At 46.0% G+C, this 22,143-nt stretch overlaps 1 protein-coding gene across 1 annotated transcript in view; it reads right to left on the reverse strand.

The window, feature by feature from the left end:
• Positions 1 to 1,204: 1,204 nt before the first annotated feature.
• Positions 1,205 to 22,143, reverse strand: part of LCMT2 (leucine carboxyl methyltransferase 2) — a 39,336-nt gene continuing 18,397 nt past the window's right edge. Inside the window, exons 2-14 of the mRNA XM_027907008.1 lie at positions 18,679 to 18,921; positions 17,348 to 17,429; positions 16,838 to 17,018; positions 15,482 to 15,638; positions 14,895 to 15,084; positions 14,379 to 14,486; positions 12,255 to 12,345; positions 9,717 to 9,974; positions 7,456 to 7,686; positions 5,759 to 5,856; positions 4,152 to 4,339; positions 3,815 to 3,950; positions 1,205 to 1,798 (exon numbers count right to left, since the gene is read on the reverse strand). Coding sequence (XP_027762809.1) covers positions 1,631 to 1,798; positions 3,815 to 3,950; positions 4,152 to 4,339; positions 5,759 to 5,856; positions 7,456 to 7,686; positions 9,717 to 9,974; positions 12,255 to 12,345; positions 14,379 to 14,486; positions 14,895 to 15,084; positions 15,482 to 15,638; positions 16,838 to 17,018; positions 17,348 to 17,429; positions 18,679 to 18,921 — 2,131 coding nt within the window. The 3' untranslated portion in view covers positions 1,205 to 1,630. The remainder of the gene's footprint in view (positions 1,799 to 3,814; positions 3,951 to 4,151; positions 4,340 to 5,758; positions 5,857 to 7,455; positions 7,687 to 9,716; positions 9,975 to 12,254; positions 12,346 to 14,378; positions 14,487 to 14,894; positions 15,085 to 15,481; positions 15,639 to 16,837; positions 17,019 to 17,347; positions 17,430 to 18,678; positions 18,922 to 22,143) is intronic.

The following is a 22,143-nucleotide window of genomic DNA, read 5'->3' on the forward strand; positions in this document are numbered from 1 at the left end:
AACCTGCCAATTCAGTAAGGAAGAAAAGGAGAAAAAAACTTGTAAGGTGAGATAATAACTAGAAAAAAAATTCTGGAAATATTGGGAGAAAACAAACAAGGAGAGAAGAAAACCAAAGTGAATTTGAACAATTTCGCTGAACCCAACAACCGATATGCAGTCAATCAGAGAATCATCATGGAATCACAGGATTAGATTGCAAGGGACCTTAACGATCATCAAATACCACCTCACTGCTGTGGGCAGGGAACTTCCCACTGGACCAGGTTGCTCCAAGACCCGTCCAACCTCATTTTGGACACTTCCAGGGATCCAGGGGCAGCCACAGCTTCTCTGGGAACCCTGTGCCAGGGCCTGCCCACCCTCACAGCCAGGAATTCCTTTCCAATATCCCATCTAACCCTGCCCTCTGGCAGGGGGAAGCCATTCCCTGTGTCCTGTCCCTCCATCCCTTGTCCCCAGTCCCTCTCCAGCTCTCCTGGAGCCCCTTTAGGTGCTGGCAGGGGCTCTCAGGTCTCCCCAGAGCCCTCTCTTCTCCAGGTGAGCCCCCCCAGCTCTCCCAGCCTGGCTCCAGAGCAGAGGGGCTCCAGCTCTCAGAGCAGCTCCATGGCCTCCTCTGGATTCACTCCAGCAACTCCACATCCTGAAGGACTGGATGCCATCCAGATGTGCTGGTGCTGCACCTGGGTCAGGGTAACCCCAAATATTAATCCAGGTTCGGAGATAAACACATCAAAAGGAGACCTGGGAGAAGGACCTGGGGATGCTGGTGGGTGAGAGGCTGGACATGGCCCAGCCCAGAAACTCTTGTGTGCTTGGCTGATCCTACAGTGTGGGCAGCAGGGCAGGGGGAAATTCTGGCCCTCTGTGCTCTCAGGTGAGACCCCCCCCGGTAGAGCTGCCTTCGGCCCTGGGAAACAGCACAGGAAGGACATCACCCTGTTGGACCAAGTCCAGAGGTGGCTGAAGCACCTCAGCTAGGAGGAAAGGCCAAGAGAATTGCGATTGTTCAGCCTGGAGAAGGGTTTGGGGTGACCTAACTGCAGCCTTCCAGTACCCGCAAGAAAGATGAAGAGAGACTATTTACAAGGGCCTGGAGTGACAGGACAAGGGGGAATGGCTTCCCACTGACAGAGGGATAGGATAGATGGGATATTGGGAAGGAATTCTTCCCTGTGAGGGTGGGGAGGCCCTGCCAGATGTTGCCCAGAGAAGCTGTCACTGCCCCATCCCTGGAACTCTCCAAGGCCAGGTTGGACAGGACTTGGAGCAATCTGGGATAGTGGATGGTGTCCATGCCCATGGAAGGGGTGTGGAACTGGATGATCTGCCTTGCAAACCAAACCATTCCATGGTTCTATGAATTCAGGTCAGACTTTGAACAAAGTCTGACCCTCACTTCACCTCTAAGACCCTCTGCAACAGCCGTTTCTGAGGCCCTTTATTTACAGCAATAGGAAGGGCTGCACCAAAGCAAAGGATGGTGAGCCCCTTGTTGTAAACCGGCCCTCCTGATCCCACCTTCACAAATGCATTCTGGATACAAGGCCCTTGTGGAAACCTTGGACCTCCAAGTGAACAGGTGTCTCCCCACAGCGCTGCAGCACAGTTCAGCCCTGCTTGGTCCCAATCAGTGACTGGTCAGGATGCTGTCAAGGCTCAATGAGACAGGCTCTGGGTTCAGGTGTGTCCCAAAGGAGAAGCAGTTCCCACCACCACCAATAACCAACAACTCCTTCTCATTTGGCAGAAAGACACTGCTATGATTATGTAGCATTAATGGCCACTCCAGATGCTCCTGAAAAAGGAAAGATTTTCAACATACAAGACTTCACATGGTTCACCGTATCACCCATGAATGTGGGCAAAAAGAGATAGTAAGAGAATACAGAACAAAGAACCAATGAGGTACAATCCTCCAGTACACCAACCCACCCACCAACTTGCAATTCAGTGCTTTTAATGGGAGAGAATGTCTTGGTTACCCTTGAACCCTAATGGTTTCCCAAGAGGGCAACACCAGTCACTTTTTGCTTCAATGGAAATCTGTGGCATTCCTGGGCTGTGACAAGGAGTTCCAAAGCTTACTATGTAACTGGTAGGTTCAAAAGCCTAGAGAGTTTCACCGAAGCCAAAGGAAACAGCTCATAAGCAAAGGCAGCTACCAATCCACCTGCATCCACTTAATGTAAACAAAAAAGTTATATTCTTTTAGATACAACTTTATTATCACCCTACCCACCCTCACTGCTGTCCAGCAAGGGCAGCCTATTTTATCTAAAGGATATGAGGCCCCTTACAACTTCTGCTACAGACAGTAACTAAAAACTAAGCTACATTTAAGGATGCTTCATGCTTTATGCCTCCAAGAAAATGCTGCAAGGTCAGTCAGATGCACATATACTATCCACCATAAAAAAACCTGACCTGTCACAAATTCCAGTTTCACCAAGGACAGGTTCCACACGTACAGCTACCTAAAGAAAGTTGTTTCTTTACTTAAATAACTTGTCAAGCAACAGAAGTTTTCTTACAAAATCATGGAATGGTTTGGGATGGAAGGGACCTTTAAAGACCATCTCTTTCCACCCCCCTGCCATGGACAGGGACACCTTCCACCAGCCTAGGTTACTCCAAGCCCTGTCCAACGTGGCCTTGGACACTTCCAGGGACAGGGCAGCCACAGCTTCTCTGTGCAACCTGTGCCACGGCTTCACCACACTCTTCATAAAAAAATTCTTCCTTATACCTTGGTTAAAGCTACTGTCCTTTAGATGAAAACTATCACCTCTTGTCCTATCACTACAGGCCCATCTAAAAAGTCTGTCCCCATCTTTCTCATAAGCCCCCTTTAGGCACTGGAAGGGCCTCTAAGGTCTCCCCAGAACCCTCTCTCTCCAGGCTGAACCACTGCAACTCTCTCAGAATATCCTCACAGGAAAGGTGCTCCAGCTCTCTGATCATCTTTGTGGCCCTGCTCTGGACTCACTCCAACAGATCTATGTCTTTCTTTTACTCCAGACAGTATTATCTGAGGTGAGGGCTACTCACACGTACAGACCAAGTTTTGCCCAGAGTGTGCCAAAATCCTACTATGTGACATCACCTGTATGACTGTTCTTCAGTGATTCATAGAAGAAAGTCAAAGAATAGTTAAAGTTGGAAGGGACCTGAGGGTGTCATCCAGTCCAACCACTCCTTTTCAAAGCTGGCTTCCCTACAGCAGGTTGCTCAGTACCCTGCCCAGTCAGGTTTTGAATATTTCCATGTTAATGGAGATATCTCCTTGTTAATGGAGACACCACAGCCTCTCTGTTCAGTGTTCAGTGACCCTTACAGTAAACTTTTCTTATGTTTCAGTGAAGCTTCCAGTATTTCCATGCTGTTTTTTCTTGTATTCCAGGCAGCAGCTATAACACACTGCACTTTCCACTAAGAAGTTCTCAGTGAAATTATACCACAGACCTCCATAAAGACTCACTGAGGCTCTCAGTTGACCTGTTCCCTTCCTCCACAGATATCCTGAAGGGACTATGTTTGTGCCCATTTCAGTTCTACTGCCCCTGTCTGGAACAGAACAGCTCCATGTCCTCCAGTCTTCTGCCACGCAGTCTCTCTCTCTCTTAATACCATTATATTCTCTGTACTGGTAAAAGTGCTTCAGAATCAGATTCTCCCTCAAAAAGGGAATGTTTATTCCACTCCCAGCTTTGCCAACTTTGCTTTTTCTACTCAGTTTCAAGGAACAGCCCTAAAGTTACCATCTTCCTTCATGCAACACTGCTTACCCTGAAAGAAAAATTTCAGTACTTACCACATTAATCACATAGTCCAAGCAGAGGCCAGTCATTAGGTCAATGACAGTGATGCCAGGCACAGAGGATGTGTGAAACCACACTCCACCAACGAGCAGAAGCTTTCCTTCATGCACATGTGCAGTATGTGAATACCTGTGAGTTCAAAATGAGATTGAACCCCATTAGTAAGGGAGGTTGGTAGAGACAGGCTGAAGATTCAGTGATGAATGCTCTGAGCACCCTGGTCTACTTGAAGATGCCCCTGCTCATTGCAGGGAGGTTGGACTGGATGGCCTTTAAAAGGTGCCTTCCAAATCAAATTATTCTATGATGCTATGAGCGCCTTCTGCTCACCTTGGGATGAGAGGAGGGTGTGTCTCTACTGCCTGCCACCGAAAGCCATGTTCAAGCTCCCTCAGAAGGAAAACTGAACCCAAGGGCTGCTCAGCTGCTCCCAGACCTCCCGCGATGAGCACTCCTCCTTCCCAGCTGCAGGCACTGTGAGAGTGGCGGCTTTCTGGGACTGGACCCTCAACAGCAATCTAGAAAAACACAGGTCCAAGGCTGCAGTTTGCCAAGCTAAGTGTCTTCTTAAGGTCCAGGCTTTTAAATTGCTTTTTCCTGTGTGGTTTTTTGACACCCAACCTTATCCACTAATTCCTCTAGAAACTGCTAAATACAAGTGCTTCTAATTACACTATCTCAAATATTTCTCTGGCCCTCAGTATATTTAATATGATCAGTCTTTAGAGGGTTTATTTCTGCCCATTTATTACAGGTAACTCGATGTGCATTCTTGCATGCTGCTTTCTGCTCAAGAGACACACCTGAGAAGCCTGAGTTTGTTTACAAACACATGGACTAAGGCAGTGACCAGAAAAGCAGGTGATCAGTGGCTCAAACCACAGAGCACAATAACAGGCTGAACTGCAGGACTAAAATGCAGGAAAAAAACCCTTCAGTGCAAGCACTAAAGGAAAAAATGTAAAATCAGGTGTTTATATCATAGCAAGCAAGTAGTGGAGAAAAATTTGGAGGCCACCTTGTCCATCTCTTTCCCCTAAAATAAATGAAACTATTTCTATTATAATCTGCATAGATGTTTATTTAACAGTTTCTGAAAGTCTGCAGTGACAAGAATTTCTCACCTCTTTAAGCAGTCTGTTGCAGCACTTGGCTAGCCTAACTCCACAATCAATAGCTTATCTTAGTGTCCACTTGATTCTCCATACTACTCAAAGTAAAAATGAAGAAAATTTTTTTCTTTTCTCTGCAGTGATATTTTACATATTTGAAGATCTTGAATCCTCTCCAGACTAAACAGCTACAAGTCCTTCAAAACTTTGCCCTGTGAGGTATGTGAGCACTCTTGTTGTGTCCTGGTTACATATCTGAAGACAGAGTTTAGGCCTCCCACAACAGCATGATATTTTACTCATGTTTAGCTTGTGACCTACAGTTAGGCATCTCTCCCCCTATGCTGTGCTATGTACAAGGTTGGGCTCAAAGACTGACAGTAAATGGGGTTACATCAGGCTGGTGGCCAGTCACCAGCAGGTTCCCAAGAGGGATGTCCTCTAACTCAATTTCCTTTTACAACACATTCAGCAATCTAGTTGACTGAGGGAAGACAGCAGATGTGGGAGTGGTTTTGGTTTTAGCAAAGCCTTTTATACTGTCTCTAACAGTATTCTTCTGCGAAAGTGTCAAGCACTCAGCTAGACAAGTCCATGATGGCAGAGGGGATAGAAGACAGAGACAGAATGCTCTCAGTATCATCCGGCAACAGGACAAGAAGCCATGGGCACAAATTGGCATACAAAGAAATCCACTTAAACATAAAACCCCTCACATTGTACTACCAGGGTGGTCAAGGACTGTCAGTGAAGACTGTATTCCACTAAAAAGCAGGATGTTTAGAAGTCAGCTCTAACTTCAATCACCATGGAGTACATTCTTACCAGAGTGCTGGAGAGTTCTCGAGTGTGCAGAAAATACCAATCCCCAAGCACAGGCTCCAGAGCAGAGCGGCCCCCATACACAAACAGGTACTGCTCACCTACAGAAACACACAACCAGGTGAAAAGACAAAGAATTTAGTATGTCACCAAAGCAAAACTTTCTGTCTGCATAGAAGGGAAGCTGACTGAAGACAGAAATTATTGCAGTCAGGCAGAAGCTCTAAGTACTATTTCTTTAAGACATCCTGCAACCTGACAAACAACTCCAGACTTCAGCAATAAAGACAAGAAATTGTTTTGTAGATACTGGAACTACTCTTGTACCTAGATCTTTTATAAGGCACATGGAATCACAGAATCACAGAATATGCTGAGTTGGGAGGAACCCATAAGGATCATCAAGTCCCACCCTTAGCCCTGCACAAGACCATCCTAAACACTTTTACTAAGAACCTGCACTCTTCATGTTTGTGGTCATTCAGAAGATCACATCATCCACTTACTTTATGTAGCTGCTAAATGGTTACAGTCTGGAATGTTTAAGGAATGGAAGTCACACACTCTAGGCTCAAAATGAAGAGAAGAAACCATGCTTTCCAACATACCTAATGGACTTAGGGAATGGAATTCTAGGCAATGGAAAAATGACTCCTGTAGAACTAATAAAACTAGAAAACACTCAGTATCTAAATCACAGCAGTTCAATGACAACTATTCATCTCAGGAAAACTGATAAATCCTCAGAACATGAATGTGTATTTGTTAATATGGAGAAGCTTCAAAAAGGAGGTTAAAAAGGGTGCAAAAGTACTTTGGATAGATGTCAAGAGCATGCATTCAATGCACTATGCCCTGTCCTTTCTCTGCTTCAGAATGGACTGTTGATAACACCTGTGTTGGTCACTTCCTTCACCTACAAAGCAATATCAAGGCAAAAATAAGATGAAACAATACAATCTGACAATGTAATATTTATCAAATTTTACTTAACCATTTCACATTTGCTTCTTTGATATAAAATTCTAACTGGAAGGCTGAACTCTAAACTACATTCCACTTTTAACTTAACACTGCTCCACAAATGGAAATTATGCTCCAGACTAGACTACCAACTGCTTAACAATTCCCTTCTGCTCCTCTTGGAGAGCTCCCTGTCCACTGGCAGGAATGGGACAGCTTAGGAAAGGACAGCTTTCAGCTTCTGAATGCCACTGCTTAAGTTTTTGCCCCTCAGAGTCAGGATCTTTTACTTGGCCAACCATCAGCTTACTATTGCAGGATCTGATTCTAGAGCCCTTCACAACTACTGAGTATTTGTCAATTCCTACTAGAAAAGTAACACTTCTGAGGCACTTCTGGATAAAGAGCTAGAAATTCTGCTCCAAAAAAAAATCCTTTGGAGACAGCAAAACTTCCTTCTGGTGTGATCAAGAAAGAATAACTTCAGCCACAAATGATCTCAAAGAATCAGTCTTCCAGAATAGATTACATCCCTAGGTTTCAATTCCACTTACCACTGAGGGTTATATAGCATACAAAATACAAAACTATCACATTTCAAGCACCAAGATCTCAAAGCCTCTTTTAATTTCTTTCCTACTGGCAGGCTTGAGAAGTGGGTCAATATGAAGTTCAACAAGACCAAGTGCAAGGTCCTGCCTATCTATGGCCATTTCCACTCTTTCCAGGCTTTTTACCTTTGAATGACACTTCAGTTGTGCTGTGTCTCCAACGCAAAGTTGCTGGTTCAGCAGCAGGCTGCGGATTTACAAGCTCCACTGCAATGTCATCTGGGTCTGAAGCATTATAGGTTTCAGGGAACTTTAGCCACAACATTCCCAAGCCTGCACTTGATGGGGACATTCGTCCTCCTACCACCAGGGCCAGACTGTCTGAGACACAGGACACAGTGTGATACAACCGCTCACCTGCAGAGACACAAAACACCACAGTTCACACAGACGTTTTTTCCAAGTTTACAGAATCACTTAGGTTGGAAAAGATCATCGAGCCCAACCATTCCCCCAGCAATGTCAAAGTCACAACTAAACTATGACCCTACATGCCACATCCACGCAGTTTTTAAATCCTTCCAGGAATGTGGACTCCACCACTGCCCTGGGCAGCCCATGCCAGGCATGGACAACCCTTTCCTTGGAGACAATTTTCTCCATATCCAACTTGAGCCTCCCCTAGCACAACTTGAGGCCGTTTTCTCTTGTCCTGTCCCTTGTTCCCTGGGAGCAAAGCCTGATCCTCCCCCACCTCTCCCCTCCTGTCAGGGAGCTGCAGAGAGTGACAAGGTCCCCTCTGAGCCTCCTTTTCTCCAGGGTGAGCTCCCCCCGGTCCCTCAGCTATTGCTGTGGTGAGATTACAGCAGTGGTGGATGAGGGAAGGGCAACAGACACCATCTACTTGGACTTGTACAAAGCATTTGACACTGCCTGAGCACAACATCCGGTCTCTAAACTGGAAAGACATGGATTTGGCAGATGGACTACTTGGTAGTCTTGGAATTGGCTGGATGGTCTCACTCAGTCACAGTCAGCATCTCAGTGGGGACCAGCAGTAAGTGGTGTCCCTCGGGGGTCAGTACTGGCACCAGTACTGTTTGACATCTTTGTTGGTGACAGGGACAGTGAAATCAGTGGCACTCCAGCATGCTTGCCGATGACACGGAGCTGTGTGGTGCAGTCACTGAAGGCTGAAGGGAAAGGATGGGGCATCCAGAGGGACCTGGACAGGCTGGAGAGGTGGGACTGTGCCAGCCTAATGTTGTGCAAGGTCCTGCTCTTGAGTTAGGGCAATCCCAGCACAAATACAGGCTGGGCAGAGAACATATTGAGAGCAGCCCTGGGGAGAAGGATTTGGGGGTGTTTGTGAACAAAAAGCTCAGTATAACTCAGCAGTGTGCGCTTGTAGCCCAGAAAAATCAATCATGTCCCAGGCTGCATCAAAAGAAGCGTGGGCAGCAGGTTGACAGAGGTGATTCTCCCCCTCTATTCTGCTCTTCTGAGACCCTACCTGGAGTCCAGCTCTGGGGCTCCCAGCACAATAAAGACATGGAGCTGTTGGAACAAGTAGAGAGGCCACTGAGTTGATTATGGGGCTGGAGCCCCTCTGCTCTGGAGTCAGGCTGAGAGAGTATGGGCTGTTTGGCCTTGAGAAGAGAAGGCTCCAGAGAGACCTCAGAGCACCTCTTGGTGTCCAGAGGGGCTCCAAGAGAGCTGGAGAGGGACTTTGGACAAGGGCCTGGAGGGACAAGACAGGGGGAAATGGCTTCCCACTGACAGAGGGCAGGGTTAGAAGGGATATTGGGAAGGAATTCTTCCCTGTGAGGGTGGGCAGGCCCTGGCACAGGTTGGGAAGAGAAGCTGTGGCTGCCTCTGCATCCCTGGAAGTGTCCAAGGCCACACTGGACAGGGCTTGGAGCAACCTGAGATAGTGGAAGGTGTCCCTGCCCATGGCAGATGGTTGGAGTTAGATGATCTTTAAGGTCCTTTGCATCCCAAACCATTCTATGATTCTATGACTCCAGCTCCGTTCCCTTCCCTGGACATGCTCCAGCTCCTCAATGTCTCTCTTCCATGAGGTTCCAGAACTGGACACAGTTCTTGAGGGGCCTCAGGGGAACAATTCCTGCCCTGAGCCTGTGCCCACACTATGGTTGGTACTAGCCACATGCCACTGCCCTTCTTGCCCACCTGGGCTCATGTTCAGCCACTGTCGATCAGCACTCCCAGATCTTTTTCCAGCTTTCGAGTCACTCTGCCCCCAGCCTGGAGCACTGCATGGAGTTGTGGTGATCAAAGGGCAGGACCGAGCATTTAGCATTCAAAACCTTCAGATCTCTGTGACTGCCAGCATCACTGTGCTCTGACACCACTTTTTCTAGACATTCTTTCACTTTTAGCACAAAGGTATCTCCCTTACACTTGCCATCAGTGTGGGAACTCACCCCATCTTTTATCAGGATGTTTCTTTGTCACACAGTCAGCTTTCCAGCAGCCTGCATGCTTACTCAGCACATGGAAATTTCTCAGGCGGCAGTGTTGTCCATCCTCCTCCCCAAAGCCTCCAGTGGTGAGAATCACATCGGGTTTTATAAGAACAGAGCAGTGACCGTAACGTCTCAGGCCAGGAATTCCCGAGAGCCTTGCACACACTGCTGCAGGGATGCTCCCAGCCATTCCAACAGGACCAGCATGGTGAGGAACTGTAAGCCAGAGAGAACCAAAGAACTTACGCACAAACACAAACCAAGGACTACATTTCAAGTGAGAGATAATGTATGCCATCTTTTCAAGATGATCTTCTCGAGAAGCAAAAATTGAGGAGCAAGTTGATAGAGCACACAGACATGTCAGACACAATCTGACATGCCCTAGAAATCAGGCTGTAATGGTTAAAACTATCACTGTGCCAACTTTACTTACTGCTCACTCAGCTCCTGACAGTTCTGAGACTGCTTTCGTGGGGTGGAGGTAAGACTGGCCAAGAGCCTGCGGTGTCCTAAGCTGCTGCAGCAAGATATGAACCAGTGAAGTGCCTTCAAAAGGAGCACCTTTTGGTGCTGGTCTGGTTAAGACAATATTTGGCTACATGAATTGCAAAGAACAGCAGAGAAAGGACAAAAGTCAGGAAGTTGATTTCAAAGTTTCTTGCTAGATTTTGATCCTACTTTCACAAAGCACTGAAATAAAGTTCTGAAGCATGACAAATGATCTACATAAACACCAGTGGTCCTACTATAAGAGAATATTTCCAGTGACCTAAGTATCTTCTCTCTAAATACTATACCCCTTAACATAAAAACTCTCAGCACAGGATTCTGGCTCACTAACATATTGTACATATTGTTTTCTTTTAATCTCTGATTAAAAGGAAACTGATAGTTTTAACCATTACACCCTGATTTCTAGGGTACGTCAGATTGTCTGTGTGCTCTGTCAACTTGCTTCTCAATTTTTGCTTCCCGAGAAGACCATCTTGAAAAGATGGCATACATTATCTCTCACTTGAAATGGAATTTGTGTCTTCTGTGATTTAATAAAGACCTTTATTCTTGTATTATTAGAGATGATGAGGTGGAGAAGTGGCTCTCATTCCGTTTTTCAGAAAAATTGCCTGTACTGAATATCGTTTACTACAAGACCCTACTTTAGCATTTGATGAAGTAAGAAATTTCATCTCCTTGGGATTAAATGTCTTTCTAAAGATGGAACTTTTTAAGACTGAGGAGTTTTTTCATATCAGAAAATATACTTACCATGATCTGTTTTGAAGATTTAGTAGTTGCACTCTCCTGAATAGGGACCCAAATCTACCTCAGAGGATAACTGGGGGCATTTACTTGTATTAGAGACATACCTTTTGCATTCCCAGTAAAAAATATCTAATCATGGACATTTATCAGACTTTGAAGGCTTTTGCTGTCAGTTTTGAATACAAGAGAGACAGCAGCAGAAAGACTCTACTCCTGCCTCTAATGAATCAAGTGTCCTGACTGCAATAAAGTCCATTAAGCAAAGGGACTTTAACTTAAGGATAGACACTACACATTTAGGAGCCTTTAAGAATTTAAAGCCTCACAAGGACCAGTGACAATCACACAGTATATGCAACCACACCCACATTCACTTAGCTTCAATTTCATGTTTTCAGATCTAATCAAGACACAACACTATGGATTCAGTGGCCTCGCTGGCCTCAGAAATGCCATCCTGCCCTATCCTTTTTCAGCTGCTTTTCTTGCTCCCTAAAATACAGACTTCAACTTTCTGTTGCAGATAGAACTACTTGTGGTACCAATCTATGAAGACTAATGATATGAAACAGGTTAAAAATAACCTTCTGCTTTCCACTCTGAAAAAGGAAGAAAGCAGCCAAAAGCAGGAATTCTTTGGACTGCTACTGCTGCCAAATCCTTATCATGGAAACACAGTCTTGGTCTTGGCTTTTCCCCACTATACCACTTTCCTCCCATCTAAAAGAAGTGACATACAGATTTAAAAGCATTTCACAAACAGAAATACTACAGGTACAAGGGATAACAAAGCAAAGCATAGCTTCATGACAGGCTCCTGACTGCTCTGCTGGACAGGGTAATAAGGAAAACAGAACAACCTTTTGGAAGCCAGAAGGAGAGAATGGTTCAGAGAGCTACATAAGGAGGTAAGCAGGAATAACTTCAAAAGGGAGATCCCAAAAACAGCAGGAAGAGCAGGGTGGGTTGGCAGGTACCTGGGGGGGGCCTACGTATAAACAGAAGGACATGCTGTTTAGACTAGAAAGCTCAATAAACTGAAAGAATGGACCTGATCAGAACCAGCAGTGCCAGGCTGTGGCCCTGAACAGCATTATTAAAAGGGTGGAGAAAGCTACCAGACAGCAGAATTCCATCTGCCCCTTCCAGGATTTCACTGTCTCCTAAAACCTCTCAGAGAATAACCTGCATGAGACAAAAACATACTGCAAAAACTAGTTTGGAGTGTACCTGTCACACTGGGTAACAACGGAGTCCAGGAAGGATCCATCCCCTTTGATGCAGTCAACACAAAGTAATGAGAACATTTCAGATGCCAATCCTGTAGCAAGCCCAAAGGAAAGAAAAAACAAAAACAAAAAACAATCCCCCTCAAAATCTCAGAGCAAGAAGCAGTAAGGATCTCAGAACAGCCAGGGTGATCAAATCAAACACCAACACAGTGTTGCACTGTTTCCAACAGGTGTCAAAATCGGAGGTCTAAGGCTGAATCTGAGAAAGAGAAGGTGTGTAAATACATTCCCCACTTCAATCTTCAAAAATTTACAGCTCAGGGATCTTCTAAGCAAGAAGCTGTGTCTTTTTATTGAACAATCCTTGATGGATTTCTCATCCATGAAATGCATTCACTTGTTCTTTGAACTCACATAAACTTTTAACACGTCCAACATGCTACAGGGTGTTGTTCCTACATGCTGTAGGAATGAGTTCCATAGCTTAACTATAAGTTGCATGAGGAAGCTTTTCTTTTTGGAATCAGTTTCTTTATGCTTCCCAGTTCTGATCACAGAAAGAGCGAGGGCTCTATACCAGAGGGATTAAGGTTTCTTAAGGTTCATGGAATATAAGTGATTCCAAAGAAATCACAAATGTTCAAAGGTGCAACACGGTCTGTGCTGGATGATAATACATAAAGATACATATAATTTTCAGTCTGGCCTTGGGAGCATTCTGAGGCAAAAGCACAAGCAACAGGAAAATACAGGAAGTCAGTAGCAATGTTAGTCCACCCCAGCCTTTATGGACACTAGGGAATTGAGTACGTCCATTCCCATGGGGTGGGATATATTCAGCCAACTATACAACTACAAAGCATAAACATGAATTTAAAAGACAAAATAAACCCCATTATCAGCATCATTGCCCCAACCTCTACTAGAAGCATCTTTTGAAAAGTGGCATCCAGAAATTAATGTAAATACTGAAAATGGGAGGATCCACTATTAGTCCCTAGGTAAATTATTCAAAAAATGTCTCCCTCAGCACTAAGTGTGTATTTTATATTTCTTACCTAATTTGACCAAGCTTGTTTACAGCAAGACCTGGATCTTACTTAATCTTTCTCTCAAAGACTAATTGTAGAGCTCTCTGTTATCACATCATTTACTCTTATGCATGTTTCCAGCAACAATACCAAGTCTTTACCTTCCCCACTGTATGAGCAATGACCTGGATCTACAACAGTTCTTGCACACATTCCTAAACCACTTTGCAAGTCTGCCAGCACTTTCAGTCATCACTTTTGCATTCACATAGCAGAGCATATCCTGCATGTTGGCAAAATAAATGCAAGCATATTAAACTATTTTCCTGCTGCAGCTATTGGATTTCTAGAATTATAAGCAGGGAACTACAAAATCGAAAGGAAAACTTCTGGTAAGCATTTCACAGGATACTTAGCTCAAAGTTATTCACTACCTTGCACTTACCTTCACTTCTAGATTTCAAATAGTCAGAAACTTTGCCAGCAGTTAACATAAAAATGGCAAAGAATAAAGTCAGAGTTGAATTTCAATCATTAATATAGGAACGGTTGTACAAAATCAGACCAAAAAGTATCTGGAACTAGTAGCCTGTATTCAACAATAACAAAAAATAAAGTAGTGACACAAACGGAAGAGAACAGGACAAGTGCATCTCCTTTCCCCAAGAATGCTACCAACCACTTGCAGTCAGGAACATCACATCAGGTGTGTTTTTATGTAGCCAGTAATCCTTAAGGTATTTCTCTTTCATCAAAACAATTGCCCCTTGAATCCATGCAAACTTTTAACATCTAAAACATCTTTCATACTACCAGCCAGTTTGCTATGCCAAGACTGTCTCCTTGAGAGACCGCTCACTGGGGAAGGAACACAAAGCTTTTCTAACATCAAGGAGAGCCTACTTCCCATGCTCCAGCTTCACCTGGAGCTCCCTGCAGCCTCTGTGTTAACCAAGCTGGACCAGGGTCCTTTCCGCCTCCATGAACACCTGAACCCCAACAGCCCTGTACAGAACTGCGACCGTGAGAAACTGCAGACACCTCATGGCATCAAAGCCAGGTTGCTGATCTTTAGAATAAAGGAGGGTTACCTCATACTCATCAAAAGGCTCCAGAGCCTGCACTCTTTGCTGTTCGTCTTCTGGAATACAGCAGGTGAAAAACTCATTCATATCCATGACACTGCACTCAGTCCAGCCCTAAAAGAAAAATCCCTCAAAGTAATCACCTCTGGAAGGACAGAAACTCACTTCCCATAAGAAAACAAAGACCCTAAATTAAACACTTGCATGAGCTGCTAAAACTGTCCAGCTGAAATAACAGCAGCCCAAAATCTGGTGAAAATAGATCTCTTATCTCTAAAGCTCTTAAGAACTTAATTTATTTTAACAAAAGTCTCGGAGGAACCCATCGTGCCTTAATCCTGTATCAGAAAGTAGGCTGCAAGCTGGCTGGAAGCATCTTCAAATGACTAGTCATGCTACTAGAGGAGGCAGTCCTCAGCCTCAGCCCTGTTTCTTCAACCTGTCACTGACCAAGCACTGAAAGTTCCAATCTTTATCAGGTCAGTCACGCTTTGTGCATGACCTAGAGATGCAGGTGCTTACCCTTCCCAAAAAGCGCCTCTGCTGTGCCTCACAGTCAGGGTACTGTGTCAGAGAGTGAAGTGCAGAGTTCAGCTGGCTGAAATGCTGCTGCATGACACGTCCAAAGGGGTCCTCTGGGTGCACCTGCTCATACAGCAGGAAGCAGGCCCGAGGGAAACGCTCTGCTGCCCATTGAATCAAGGCATCTGACCTGTTGGGAGGCTGCACGTAAGACACTTAATAACTGAGGGCTCCCCCATCACCACACATACGCAGTGCATCTTCCTGCAACACCATCAAGCTGCTATTGAGGCATCCTGACAAGTGGCAATACACAAATGAGAGTGCTGTGCTGGGGACTCCCCACCTGCGCAAACAATGAGGGGATGAGAAGAACAAAAAATTCTCTGAGAGAACAAAATCACTCATTTGAGATTTTTCTTTTTTCTTCCCTCCCTTTTAGGATATCACATAGACATCAATTACACCATCACAATGATGATATAAGGAGCTATTTGGGACTCCACAGAATTCCCAAGGCTTTAGTTTTAAGAGAGCAGGTCTCCCAGCCCAAGGTCACCTGGCTATGGGAGGAGAACCCAACTGACCTGCTGTTTTCCATGTAGGTGAGCACCACCTCTGCAATGAATAGGGTGGGGATTTCATTGTCCAGTCCTACTTCCTCCAGGGCTCTCTCCAGCTCAGACAGCTCTGATAAATCCACTCCTAGTAATTTATAATCCTCTCCAGAAAAGGTAATGGCTCCTAGGAGACAAAAATTATGCAATCTCACTACGGTGCTTCTGCAATATTGAGAGCAAAAGGGATAAACAGGAATATAAAACCCCCAGGCAATCACTCATAAGACTGTGTCTATCAACTGTATTTCCCTGAGACGTGTACAGGAAAATCCCCATCATTACATGAACCATAGAGGGATAGTGCCAAATGATCCATTAAATGCAGATCTAAAACTCCACTATTCCTAATGCAAATTTCACCTACAGATTTCTCATAGAATTATTACATTTACTATAACAACAAAACTTCATCATATTTACTTTAAGAACGTTTTTCTAGAACCACTGTAATTCAGAATCAAACCTTAAAGGCTCTCAATTATATGCCTTACAGTTTAGGTTAAGAAAGCACCTTGCTTTGATAGAATTCAAATGGTTCGCCTCACAACCAGAAAACCCTTCTCAAGCTTCTTAGGCTTGGTTTGTTTGCTTGCTAAACAGATTTCATTTCTGTACAATGGCACTGAGTTCTGAACTCATACATGCCAGCTCTGCAAACACCAGGCCCTGACTCACAGATCATCATCCTCGCAAGTTCCAGTTTATGATCTGCAAGTATTATCATACCTCTGCACTCCACCAGAATATGATAAGCTATGGTTTGTTGACCTTTTCAACCAAAACCAAATCATTAACAAAGCAACTTTCAACCATTGTCCCTTGACTGTTTGCTCTGTGCCTCCAAAAAAAGTCTAGCTCTATCTTTTCTACCCTCTCCCAATAGGTAGCTGAAGGCTGCAGTAAGACACCTCCCTCACAACCTCCTTCCCTTAAGGCTAAACAAATCCAGTCATCTCAGTCTCCCTCCTACATCACCAGCTCCATCACTTCATCACCCTCATCACCTCCTACTGGACATGCTGCAGTTTGCCACTGTCTTTGTACCAGTGAGCTCAAATCTGGACACAGGACTTCAGAAATTGTAACAGAAAGAAACGGACCTTGGTTTGATACAATCAGCTCCTGACAAATCCACCCTGGCAGCTTCTCGTTATCTCCTAATGCTTAAAAATTATTTGTTTCAATTTTTTTTATAAAATGAACATGCTTTTCATTTTCAGCTTCATAGTTCCCTCACTATCATCTCTCACTTTTTGACAGCTGAAGGAATGTTTGTCTCTTCTAAACATTTAGTACATAAAAAACCTTGCATAAATACCATACCTAATCCTTCCCCTGCAGTGTCTCCCACCAGTGCTGACAACTCTTCCATTCTTTTGATCAGAGTAGCTTTTTGGCACACCACACTTGGAAAATCCACCTCATATACCACAGTATGATGCAGAAGACCCATGTCCTTCAAACGGAAGTATAAGGAGTCAAAGCCAGCACCTAAAGACAGGACCTGCAGAGAAAGTGTCAGAAGAAGTTATGCTCAACTCTAGCTGCATCCTGAGCATCCAGGTGTGAAAAATATTCAATATTATCTGCAGAGTGACAAAATCAGGCAGCCTCCTGCAAGGGGCAGAAGAATTTTGTGTGGATATTGCCCTCTCCCGGGTATTTCTGCCAAAGTGACACATGGAGATCCACAGCAGTGCCAGTCAAGATTCTCTGTGCCCTCCTGGGAAAGGATCCCAACAGATGCACTAACAACTTACTGCAGTGCCCAGATGCCAGAGGGACTTTTCACACATATAGTGGAACCTTCTAGTACCCCCAGAGAAAACACACCTGTGTCCTAGGGTGGCTTTGTGTCTTCAGCAGGAAGTCCTGGACACAGTGATCTACAGCACGGGCACGGACGTAATAACCCCTGCCGAAAGAAATTCAGTTGGAATCGCTGTCCAGGAACCCGATTTCTCCAGCACTGGCATCTTCCATTTCAGAAAAATAAAGGTTTTTTCTCTCAGCTTCTACCCAATAACCCATCATTTACAGACGTGTGCACTGGGAGATGACTTTGTCATTTCTCGAGGTTCCTAACAAATACACAACTCCTGCACTCAGTGAGAGTATTAACCATCAAGACTATGGATAACTCCAAGAAAACGTGCAGATATCCCAGCTGGATCTGTTCTGTTTTACCTAAGTAAATATTCACTGAGTGAAAATGTATTAGTGAGGATGCTCCCCTGCAATGCAGATGGCCAATACCTGAGTTCCTGCCCCAAATCAGATGCTATAACAACAAAATGAATGGATACAAATGCAGTGACAGGGGAACAAAAAAAGGAAGAGAAGCAAACTCAGGAGAGGACTTCTGTTCTCTCGTTTCTGAATAAATGGAACTAAGTCTAACTCCTGGGAAGTGTTTACCATTTCCTAGTCTGGCAGGGACTTGTTCCTCTTGTTCCTTGGCATTCTCTTCTAGTTGGTTTTATTGTATATCCACCCAGCTATATCCCAGCTCCTATCATCCCTTTTACAAGCATGTTTTCATCTCCATTCCTCACAGGGACAAATATTTCACCAGATAGTCTAAGATGTCCCAGTATTCATGATGGCAGTGTTGATAACTGCAATACACAACTATTTCTATGAATTCAGCTTGGCCTGCCAATGTTGTGTGGCAAATGAACACAGGCTCAGCTTCCTGACTTGATGAGCCACACCTGTCTTTATAGGCCTGCAAGCTTCTACTTAAACACCACTGTTTGGTTTTTTGCTCTGAACAAAACTCCTTTGGCAATTCACAGTTATTTGAATTGCTTTAAACTATTTGCCTCGAATTATGTAAACTCCACGACCACATCAGCTTAGAACCCTCTGCACACACACATTAAAACATGTTTGTGTCTTGCAAAGCTCTGGAGAAGAGCTCCTGGTCAGACACTGCTTATCCAAAAGATAATCCTGCTTCGTAGAGCCACCAAATACCTTACTGAAATTGTAGCGGTCAGGAGAGTTAATGGGAAATCTACTGATGTGCTTACATTAGTAGCATGTTTTCAAATCTTAAGTAGCTTTCAGCAGCATTAAATACCGGAGTTAGGAACCAGTCTAGTGGCGCATTTCACTCGGGACAGAGCAGCCAAGAGTCCCGCGCAGCGCCCCCTCCTCACCGGTGGATAAGCGGCGCTCGCCGGCGCTGCCGCCCCGCCAGGAGCCGCTGGAACCGGTCCTGGATGTAGCCCCGCGCTGCCGCCGAGCACTTGCTGACGGCGCTGCTGCCGCCGGTGCCCTGGACCTGCCGGGACAATGGCACGGCGCTGACGCCTCCGCCCAGCACCGCGATGGGGAGCGCCGCTCCAAACCCCGGTCCGAGCCAGCCCCCGGGCCCGGAGCATCGCTCCCACCCGCGGTCACTGGGGGACACGCACCAGGGCCACTCACTCACCCCGCGGCTCATCCCGCTCGCGCCTCGCCCACCGCAAACGGGCCCAGTGCCTGCCGCGGGCACTGACGCCATGCAGGCCGCGCCGGGGACGGGGCGGGGAAGGGGGCAGGGACGTGAGCGGGGCTGTGGGCAGGGACACGAGCGGGGCTGTGGGCAGGGCTGTGGGCAGGGACGTGAGCGGGGCTGTGGGCAGGGACACGAGCGGGGCTGTGGGCAGGGCTGTGGGCAGGGACGTGAGCGGAGCTGTGGGCAGGGCTACGGACAGGGTTTGGGGCGGAGATCTGTGCAGAAGTGCAGGCTCCGGGAACGGGTCGGCCCTCGGTAGTTTGGCTCAGGTTCTGTCCCCTGGACTGCATGGAGAGCAGAGGTGGCACTGGTGGCACTGCCATTTGGGACACGACTCTGTTGGGACCCCGGACTGGGGTCCCTCGGCTGAGTGTGCCGAGGACAAATAGGCAAGGCCGGGGACTGTGTGTGGCAGCCGTGGTGAATATTTCGTGTTATTTCTCTTTAGGATTTGTATTACAGTTAGAGAGGAGCCGTGGTAGCCTCATCTGCGTGAGATGCCACGAGTGCTGCACGTGCTGTCCTATTCAGCATCTCTATACATCTTGCACTCCACAAACTGGTATACTGTGCTTTAAATAAGTTACAGTCTCAAAATGTCACTTTAAAGAGAATGGTCCGTGTGTATTTTTATAACAGGGATCATAAAGCTCAGTCCTCGGCCCAGTGCTGGCATTTCCTCAGCCACATGGAAGCTTTTCCCCGAGATGTATTTATGACCGAAATGCGTGGCAGCGAATTGGGGCGTGGCTACTGAGCTCACTGCCTCCAGCCGTTCCAGGAACTACTTTCCAGCCCTACATTTCCATATCCATACTATATCCATAACAATCTTCTGTGCAAACTCTGTGAGCTGACACTGAAACATGAACTGGGCATCTTGGGTTTAACACGCAAAGACAGACACAAATAGTTTGGGGGCGGGAGAGGGGGGCGAGCTTGGAGTTTATTTTTCTGTCCTTAGTACAAGACACCACGTGTGCTCCAGGAAGGGAGTCCAGGTCAGATTTCCATGGTACAGGATGGGAAGGCAGTGTGCAGCCATTCTTGGTCTGTGTGTGTGTGATCCTCAGCTGTCACAGATACAAAATCCTGTAATCACAATTTTATCAGGCTTTCATTTGGAAGCAGATGGGATTTTTTTTTCTATGTCCTTTTTAGTTTGGAAGGGTGTTTTGGAGCCTGATTGCCCTAACAGCTAGAAATCTCCAGATTTCTTGTTGCGTGTCTTAATGGCTGATTTATATCCAGCTACTCTTGATTCACAGTCTTAATCTGAAGTTGTTTCTTTACTTTTTGGGCACACAGAGACAGATTTATCACCTCATGGTCTGCTTTGGCAGACTAGGGCTAGCTGAGCAAGTTCTGCTGGTTGGAAGTAGAAGGCTTTTAAATCCATCTCTTGAGGGGTTGGTTGCTGTGTGGGAGGGGGTGCTGGCACAGGCCTGGTACATCCCTCTGCTTTAGGCATCTCCACAGCCTGACATGGGCAGGGGGTGCCTCTTCCCTGGTGTGCTCAGGCAGCTTCCCCGGCCTGGTCTCTCCTCCCACTCCTCTGAGGATTCCCCTGGGGCTCTGCATGACATTCAAAGCTTGTGAGGAATGCACAGCTCACCCCAAATAACAGAAAACACGTAGCAGAGCAGCACAGGGGCCTCTTGCTGCTCCCACCCGCACTGGGCTGAGGAGGGGGGGTACTTAATGAAAAGCATTTGCTGCGGCAGCTATCTATAGTCTGTTGTGTTTGGGAGGGGGCCCTGCCTGCCTGACCTCAGAGCTGACGTCATAGAACCCCAAATGGGGAACAGGGAGTGATCTAGAGAGAGGCACAGCCAGGCTGCCAGCCTGGGAGGGGACACGCCAGCACCACTGAAGGAGAGGGGTCCCCAGAGATGGGTACTCTGTATGCACAGGATCAAGACTCTTCAATTCCAGGTGAACCAAAAAAGTTTGTGTCTTTCTATCAGCTGACTCAGCAACGTATGATCTGTGCTTCTGATCGTCTACAAGCATTTTCCCTTCCCTGTTCAGCTTTCTTCATCACTTGGGTTCAAGCTGAAGGTTACCAGTTGGTTATAAGTTGGTCTCTGTATCAGCTTGCACCTGGGAAACAGTTCTAGGAATGATAAGAAGGTTACAGATCTGTGTTTTACTAAGCAGGAGGGCTATGCCTTAAGAAATCCTTCAAACCTGCACAGTGGATTTTTTAGGTGAGGCTCAGCATGCGCAGAACTGGTCCCACCTTTTACTCCTGAGGTTCATCTGCCACGGCCTAGCAAGCTTGGATGGTGACAGCGAGGTCCTCAGGACATAGGTTTAATTAGAGTACCCTTCTCTTGGATGGATGGCCTTACATGGCTAAGCAAGCTCCATCTACCCAGGTTTGAAATTAGAGTTATCCTTCACCTAGAATGACTGCCAGAAGGCCAGTGAGCCCATCCTGCCCATGGACACGTTTTTATCTGACCCTTCAGTTTTGACCTGTCTGGCATGGGAGACCCTACTGGAGGCATATACCACTGCCAGCACAGCTCGCCACCTCATGAGGGCATACAGGCTTCTCCCCCACTGAAATGATTTGGACAAGCCCTTGTGCCTTAATAACCTTTCTACCTAAAAGACTTGGTTCTAAGCACTACTGATATGGTCCTGTCGCTCCCAGTCACTGCAAGAGTGGAGGGCTGGATTCATCTGCCATTTTAGGACAATGTGGTGAGAATTGGATCCAGGAGAACATATGGTTTGAGTCTCAGATCTCGATCATTTTATTGTAATGTAATACCACAGAGAGGCCTCAGTGACAGGGCAAGGCTGAGAGCGGTGCAGGAAAATGTAGAGATAAACAACACAACTTGTGTGTTAAACACACGGGAATCTTGAGTGTGCAACATAAATACTGCATAAAATACACCTGTGTCATCAAAGCAGCTGTGATAAACAAAACAAGATCCAATCCCAGAATCACAGAATGGTTTGGTTTGGAGGAGACCTTTCAAGATCATCTAGTCCACCCCTCTGCCATGGACAGGGACAGTTTTCACTAGATCAGTTTGCTTAAAGCCCCGTCAAACCTGGCCTTGAGTACTGAATGCAATCACAAGAACCAGCTGCCGAATCATGGATA

The sequence above is a fragment of the Empidonax traillii genome, unplaced genomic scaffold (genome assembly GCF_003031625.1).
Source record: "Empidonax traillii isolate 1590-97213 ecotype Southwest subspecies unplaced genomic scaffold, ASM303162v1 scaffold1392:size131462, whole genome shotgun sequence".
NCBI classification, from domain to species: Eukaryota; Metazoa; Chordata; class Aves; order Passeriformes; family Tyrannidae; genus Empidonax; species Empidonax traillii.